Genomic DNA, 8269 nt, shown 5'->3' on the forward strand with positions numbered 1-8269 from the left:
ATGCACAGGATAATAGTAAAAAAAAGATTTAGCAAATATTACTGCTTTCGAAAAGAGTTTGAAAATATGACGTTATTGTTAAATAACGAATCTGAAATGACTTTCATTATATTATTAATTCATGTTTATTAAAATGCAAATCGAACATGTGTTGTGTATAGGTTACCATGGCATTTTTAGGCCTAAACTTTAAACTATGTTTTTCAAAGATTGTTGCTGAGTGGAGCATCATGGGTAAATACATATGAGTTGATCAAATAATGTATCATGTTCAGTAACCTATTGGCCATTGTGATACAACTATGAGCAAGTGGGCTTTATATGTTTACTTCATAAAAATGTCAAAATAACTATCACTTAGGACCTTATAACAGTTGCTAGTGATTATTGGACTCGTGGTAGATTTGGTCTGGGGGTAGTAATTACAATAGTATCACAGGAGTTAATGCCATGACGACTACGTATTCTGCGTCACCTGCTTGACCTGTTAGAAACGGGATATTTGTTATTTTTTTGAAGTGCTTTACGGCCCAACAATGTTCACATGACCTGAGGTGAGGACCACCTACAGTAGGACAATGTCTGCTTTCGTTCACACACCTGCGCGCATTCCTCCTCAGGGGTCAGTCAGATCATGCAGATTGCGGTTGTTAAAGGTGGGAGACAACAGGGAGATTCCCCATAGTTCACTGACCGGAGCCGGGAGGCAGGACGCAGTGTTGTTGCACCACATACAAACATGTAGAGAGTAAAGCAATTCTGCTTCTCATTGCTGCATATATCTTAAAACCTTATGACACATACCAATATAAGGATGTGGCTTGCACCTGTGACTGAATGATATCTTCCTTGTCTAAAACTTTCCTTCCTCTCGTCTGAAACTAACGGTGCTGATTTAAAACGAGTTGTAAAGCCTAACTAGGAATATGACAGACTAATAACTGACAAACTATTATTTTAATCATGTTGTTTTTCTGATTTCCTTCATTTATTATGTTTTTACATGATTACCGATATGCTGTGGGCCTATGTAAATAGGCCTAATTACGTAGATGAATAGAAATGAGTCTTGGACATGGAAGATAAGACACCTGGAGTGTGACCTAGCTATTCTATGCTAAATCAACTTTATTAATGGACTATTTTTTTTATCTTCCGCTGATGTATAATTCTAGCTCATAAAGATGAATTACATTAGCATTTCAACCTGGAGAAACCCATGGGTTTTAAAATAAGCAAATCGTTAATATTGTGCTAATTGAAATATAAATCTCTTGCCAATATTTCCTCTGAATAGACACGCAGAACAGATAATGATTGCAGGATGTATTTGATTTAGGCTGTAAATAGATGTCCAAAATATGGCTTGAGATCAAATGTGCAAAAACTACAAATCTGTAACATACTTTTATTATTTTCATCATCACTGTTATTATTATAATCACAATGTGGTAAGTTATGTTTAAATAATCATCACCATTATTATAAATATTGTATCAATTTGTACTAATAGCTATGTAATAACTATAACTACAGTATTTGTTCTATTATAGCCTAGACCACTTGTATCTTGTTACCTGATTCAGGCGCGTTCATAACGCAGCAACACATACAGTAGAAAAGGCTAATATTGCTACCAGTTCTCACAGTCTCACGTCACAATTAAACACAGCAGAAAGTGTTGCTGACAGACAGAGGGAAAGAGGTTGGACATTTCTCATGCAGGAGACGTGTGAGGCGCGTTCAGAGGTTTCTTGAGTCGCGTGGAAATGAGAGAGTAATTAGTTAATTAGAAAACGGTCGACTAAACTCACCCCTCGAGTACCTGCATTAGCCAATCACAGCTCAGACAGCCACAGGGGTGGGGGAGACGGCGTCTGAAGGAGTGAAACACTTGCTTTAGTTGGTTAAGTTGCTATTAAACACCAAGACCTGGCTGTTAGTCATCACATGTGATGTGAATACGCGGATAGAGGACTACAGAAACCAAATGGACACTCGGAAAGCATTGCAATTTAATATTTTGTTGTATCATTTTATTTGCTAATAATTTAAGCTCTTCAGGGTTCTTCAGAGAATATTTTACCAGAACTGTTACAGGTAGGTGATAGCGAGGGAGTGAGCAAAACTAAGGAGCCTGCTATCGAAACGCATACTAAAAGTACATCCTCTCATATATTTATCATTGCTCTGACTTATTTTGGTTACGAGAGGGTTGCACTGGCATCCTCAGAGTGACTTTTATAAAAAACTGAAACATTTAAACAGAAGATTGGAGTTGGAGCTGTGCTCTGACGCACAGAACAAGTGTACATTGGCAGGTCTGACCTTTGAGCAGCTCGCGGCAGTTTTCCTGATGAGAGTCGGTATGGAGAAATCGAATAATTTTCGAATCGATGCTCTGCTGGCCGACGAGACTCACCGGGCGAACCGAGACCTCTCCCCAGGTCTGAGCAGTGACAGCCCTGCGGGCAGCCCTGTGTCCTGTCGGCGAGCGGACACCCCGTCCCCGCGCAGGACGCCCACCCATCTTCAAACCGGGATAATCCCCAAGCCGGGACTGCTGAACCTCCCTCACACGGGACTCGCCTCGCTACCCCAAATGTACCCTGCCCCTATGTACCCAATGTCGGCTTTGGGTGGACATCACCCTGCCTTCGCCTACTCCGGCTTCACACACCTTACCCAGTCGTACCCAGACCACCTGAAGGCGGCTGCCATGGCAGGGTCTCTCCCCCTGGAACACTGGATCCGTGCTGGAATGATGATACCACGTCTTCCAGACTACAGTTGTAAGTATAGTACACATGTGGGCTAGGCAGCACACTCAATAGGCTATATATACTCTTGTCACAAATATATCAACAAACAAAACATATTTTTAAAAGAGAGGCATTATGCGCTAGGCCCATGGGGTTTCTTTTAAAATCGGGGATGTAAATGGAGTTGTCCATTGGTCTGTTGGTGATGTGTTTTTGTGCTTGCTCAGAACACATAGGCAATATAATTAATATAGCCAAGCAGACACAAAGCTAAGCGTAATTGCTGTAATCAATCATGTTTTTCAAATAGGTGTGGCGGGTATCAAGCAGAAATGAACTTACGCCCAGATACCGGAGGTTTATTGGTAGGGAAGGGATCGTTTGATCACTTAACAACCACTTCCAAAGCATTGAACCCAACCGCCTAGAGGTGTCGTAAAATCACTTATTGTTCCTCATTGCATGTAATCCAAAGGTGAGGGAAAGCAAATACAGGTACACACACACACACACACACACACACACACACACACACACACACACACACACACACACACACACACACACACACACACACGTTGTAAACATAATCAAATATATGTTCTAAGATTAGGCTAAATGTTGCAATTAACTTTAGCTAGGTGTGCAAAACTTAAACGTATTTGATACCAGTATTGATAACAAAACTCAACATATTATAACATATCCCATAACACATTTTACAAAAAAGTAGAAAATGATAATAATCTGAGGAATAACACCAACAACAACAATAATAACAATAATCATACATTTCAATTAGTAAATAATGAATACATCTAATACGTAGGTTATTGGTTAATAATACGTGTTATTATATATTCATTATAATAATATTGTGTTACTAATTGTATTCATATTATTTCTAACTATTGCTAACATTTTTACCAATCAGGCAAGATCTGTTTCAAAACATTTTTATTTCAATATAAGAGCAAGAACAATAGGGCTACATACAAGGCATTATTATAGAATGGTAATATTTTCATGTGTATTATATCATGCTATATATTCATTACATGCTTATATTAATCCACCTTTATTGCAATATTTAAACACATATTTTTAACTGCTTTCTGAACATATAATATTGCACATTCAATCTTAATGGTAGAACGGTTTTGTTCTTTGTTCAGTCATTAATACACAACGTCTGAAAAATATAGGCTATTTAAGTATCATGTAGAGGTATAGGCCTAAATATTGTTTAAGTGTAGTCTCATGAAAAGTCTTCGATCGATTTACTGCTAACTATAATATCATGTTTTTATTTTTGGCCTTTTCATTTCGCTATAAACGTCAACTCGATGAACATTGTCTTTGTACTGAGGAGCAAACTATAAACAAACACCTAAAACATTCTGCTAGTTCACCAATAAAATCACTAAAGCTTCATCGAATTTTCATTAAGTTAATGGTGCTCGCGCTTTTTATGGTTCTAGCGCCCAGCTTCTGCCGTGTCCTCTCGTCAACAATAAACTGGAGTAAAGCTATTATAGTTAATGATGGCGAGAGAGTGCGGGCATGTGTGTGTGTGTTCTTCCCTCAACATTATATTGGACTTCCTATGTCCTTGGTATTGCAGAAATAAGACCATTGAACAGTCTGAGATTAAATCTACTCACATGCATTGTCCAATAGCTTGAATTGACCAGAACACAGGTTTAGTAGCCTACACATCTCATTACATTTGGGAAGAACATAGTTGAGGAGAATTAAGCTATTGATTAGGCCAGAGTCATTGTAACTTTCTACCCAATTTTTCACTAAAAATGATCCACAATGAAGAATATTGTACTGTACTAAGGTCTCCCCCCCCCCCCCCCCTCTCCCTCTCCCCCTCTCAGCACCCCAGGCAGGACTCCTGGGGAAGTGTCGTAGGCCCCGGACGGCTTTCACCAGTCAGCAGCTCCTTGAGCTGGAGAACCAATTTAAACTCAACAAGTACCTGTCCAGACCCAAACGCTTTGAGGTGGCCACCTCTCTCATGCTGACTGAAACACAGGTGAGGGAGAAAAGGTGTCATTCTGTGTGTGTCTGTGTGCGTGTATATATGTGTCTGTGTGTTGATTCCCACCTGGCAGGCTATTCCAGCGCTGGCCTGTTATCCTATGTTCCTCTGGGAAGAACCTGTACAAATGATCTGCCTCATCTAGTCCCAAATACCACCCCTAACGAAGCAGTTGACATGTTGATTTAAAAGATCAACTCCTCTGTGTTCGAACATATTCAGCACGTTTTGGAATGACTTCTTCAGATAAATCTTTCTGCAAGTGAGTAACAGTTGTTGTTGACATTTCAGCCCGGTTTAGTAGACAGAAAATGTCATCCCAGATGTACTAAACTGAGTGTGGGGATAGAGAGATAGAGACTGCAGGTGAGAGACCTCCTGCATTAGTGTGTGGCTGACAGGCCTGCGTTCTGTCTCTCCTCAGGTGAAGATCTGGTTCCAGAACCGCCGGATGAAGTGGAAGCGCAGCCGCAAGGCCAAGGAGCAGGCATCTGCATCTGCCCAGTCTGAGGCGGAGCGACTGCGCACCGGGGGAAAACAGACCAATGGCAAACCAGCTGAGAATAAACAAGCTTTCACTCAGGATGACGAGGGAGAGCTAGACCTAGAAGAAGCAGAGGAGGAAGAGGAGGAAGAGGAGGAGACGCCACACGAGTTTGATGTTACCATGGGTGGCGCGGTGGGGTTGCAGCGTTCAGCAGACTTTCTGAAGCTCACAGCGGAGCTTGGTTACAACCCCCACAGTCCCTTCTCTGAGGACGACTTAGTGGGGGTGACAGGGGGGGACAGGAAGATAGGCGCAGGGTTGTGAAAAGACACACCCAGAAAAGAAAACGCCAGAGACACTGCTGCTTGACACTGGCTCTGGGAAAGTGGGGGTCTATAGTGTAAAAAGAGAAAAAAATTATGTGCCATTTCAAAAGCCTATGACAGTGTTTTTTGTGTACATAATGCTCAACGCAATGTAATGTTTCTGTGACCCTGATGGAGTTGTTTAAGGCAGGGGTTTCCAAACTGTGGGTCGCCCCCCACCCCCAAAAAAATGTTTTAAAGGAACTCAATCCGGCTTTAAACTTATTCTTGAAAGTTGTACTAGTAGAATGCACACTGTGTCATTTCTATATTGGGTATTGCATCATCAGTTCCTCTTGTCCTGTCAGTCATTACATACCTTAGAGAGCTATTTATAACTTGTTAGAAATGTCCAGATCCACTAGCCCATGTCTGCTAATGTTTTTATTTATTTTGTTTTTCAGCTCATAGATGTTGGAGTCATGTTTTTGTCACTCAAATATCACATGAATACACATTAGGCATGGCAAAATGTACAGAATTGCAGGAAATAAGCTTTAAACCTGCAAAATTCTCTCCACCAACAAGAAGGGTGTGAACAGTCTGTCACGAACAGTGCTTGTGCCCATAGAAATAGACATGCCTCGCCCGCAGGGGGGTGTGGGATGTTCCCCAATGCTGGAAGGGGTGTTCCCCAATGCTGGTACCCCTGGTTTAAGGTATAGGTGTTCTTTAGGTTGGACTCGCATCTCTAAGGATGAGGGAATATAAAGCATTTTATATTCATCATCACATCAAGTAAGGCTGAATAAGACACTGAACCCTGTCTCTCTCTGCTGTATTTTTTCATGGCATGCAACTCCAAAAAAATGTTTTTACACAGGACATTCATCGGCTGTAAGACTCCTGTGTTTTTCATCCAATTGGACTGAGAAGTACTGTAGCAGCAGTGAAGCAGTGAACACCACTGACCTCTATTACCTTGTCGTCCATCTCAGCTAAACTCCGCCCCCTGACAGGCTGACTGACAGATGTGGCTCCTCCCACCAGCAGTGCTAAAGGATGTGATACAACCAAGTTACGTTCAGAACCGTTGGACTGTTGCAAACTGCAACTTACACTGGCAGGAGTGAACAAACCCTGAGCAGTTTGCATTAGCTGAAAACGAAGGGGAAAGTGTTGCAAAGTGTTGCAGAATGTTGCGTGATGTTGTGAATGTGCCCCCATGAATGTCAGACATCTTGGATTTACAGACTTTCCATGATGTCTCATATACTCTATCTTGTGTGTGCAATTGAACATTGTTGTCATGTAAATTCAGATTTCTGTTGTTATTGTTGTTTGTTTGTTTATTGTTGTTATTTAACCACATTTAAATGTATCTAAATTATTTGAATTGACAGGTAAATGACAGGGAAAAAGTTAATGTGTTTATCTGAAACTGGTCTGTGTTGATGTCAACTGCGTGAAATAAAAAAACAGAAATGAAAATTGTTCAAATAACTTGAGAAATGTAGGATTTATGCAAAGTTAACTCATTAAAATGAGGGATTGATTTGTGGAGAACATTTAGAACGTGTATAAGTCATCTAAAGTATTTAAAAGTGGGTTTAGTGGAGATCAATGAGAGGGAGTTACACAAACACATTGAGCAGGCAAAGCTGAGCATTTCTTTAAGAAAGTTATTAGTGTGTGGAGCCTTCATAATGACCTTGTGAGTCTTCTGCAACCACACAGGGATGGTAACAATAGGGTAGAGAGGTCCAACTATAAATCCAGCTAAAACAGACATATTGGCCAAATTTCTATTTCCAATCCCACTTAATGGAAATCTCTCAAATGGACACACTTTTTTTTCTGTATCACACGTCCTTCCCTTGTTTCCTGTCTATTTCAGCCACCTTGTTGTCACAGATAACAGATGGCAAGATGGCCAAGAGAAAGGAAGATAATCCAACACTGCATATTAAACCAGCAGAGCCCCTTAATTTACAACCCTGGGGCTTTCAAATATGAATTACTCAGGCGGGTTTTACTGATAGTGAAATAATTAAGTTAATGAAGGAGAGGTAAAGGCTTATGTTCCAAGTGGCTCCCTATTACCTATATAGTGCACTACTTTTTAGGGATCTGGTAGTGCACTATTTAGGGAATAGGGTGCCATTTGGGGCGCACACAAAGTAATCAGTGCCTGATGGTGATGTCACCCAGGCTACATTTTCATTTGCAAGAAGAAACAGAAGATGATGTGTGTCTGACCGAAACGGGACGTTTTTATTGGCCGTCCAAAGTACGGGCGGTGATTAAAAACCGGACTAGAGGACACACGCGGCATAACTCGTCTCCTCCCACCCAGCCTGCCCGCAGGCCCCGGCCCACAACATCATGCTTATATAGTGATTAAATGCATTTTTAACTGGCCGGGCAAGACGCTGGCCTGTCTCTTGAAACGAAGCCGGGATGGTTCTGCTACATGAACTTGAGACAGAAAGGGGCCTTTGTGCACAGCTACAGGTCTGGAGTCAGTTTAGTTTGAATTTTGGTGGTGGTGGAGGGCAGTATGGAGTCAAGGGGCACTAGTCCTAGATACGTTTAAGGGTTATTTTCTGTTTGGAGACGGCTGGGTGCTCAGAAACTGAGAGCCGGACAAATGCAGTAATAGATA

At 41.2% G+C, this 8269-nt stretch overlaps 1 protein-coding gene across 2 annotated transcripts; it reads left to right on the forward strand.

Annotated features, from left to right (window-relative positions):
- The first annotated feature begins 1638 nt into the window (after positions 1-1638).
- LOC118941034 (motor neuron and pancreas homeobox protein 1-like) lies at positions 1639-7095 on the forward strand. 2 transcript variants are annotated; one of them, XM_036951367.2, is made up of 3 exons: positions 1639-2792; positions 4649-4806; positions 5237-7095. In XM_036951367.2, exons 1-3 carry the CDS (start codon positions 2357-2359, stop codon positions 5621-5623), a joined length of 981 nt encoding a protein of 326 aa, XP_036807262.1. In that variant the 5' UTR covers positions 1639-2356; the 3' UTR covers positions 5624-7095. The 2 variants fall into 2 exon arrangements, 1 of the variants encoding a protein (XP_036807262.1); XR_016488309.1 differs by having other exon boundaries at positions 1746-2792; positions 4649-5074.
- The last annotated feature ends 1174 nt before the right edge of the window (positions 7096-8269 follow it).

This window comes from Oncorhynchus mykiss, chromosome 18 (assembly GCF_057628025.1).
Source record: "Oncorhynchus mykiss isolate SJ-2025 chromosome 18, ASM5762802v1, whole genome shotgun sequence".
Classification (NCBI taxonomy): Eukaryota; Metazoa; Chordata; class Actinopteri; order Salmoniformes; family Salmonidae; genus Oncorhynchus; species Oncorhynchus mykiss.

Excerpts from the sequence above, each read along its gene's own strand:
- LOC118941034 (XM_036951367.2), top strand. The coding sequence starts at position 2,357 with ATGAGAGTCGGTATGGAGAAATCGAATAATTTTCGAATCGATGCTCTG. Across the intron at positions 2,793-4,648 it reads ACGTCTTCCAGACTACAGTT|CACCCCAGGCAGGACTCCTG; the intron begins GTAAGTATAGTA and ends TCCCCCTCTCAG. Across the intron at positions 4,807-5,236 it reads TCATGCTGACTGAAACACAG|GTGAAGATCTGGTTCCAGAA; the intron begins GTGAGGGAGAAA and ends GTCTCTCCTCAG.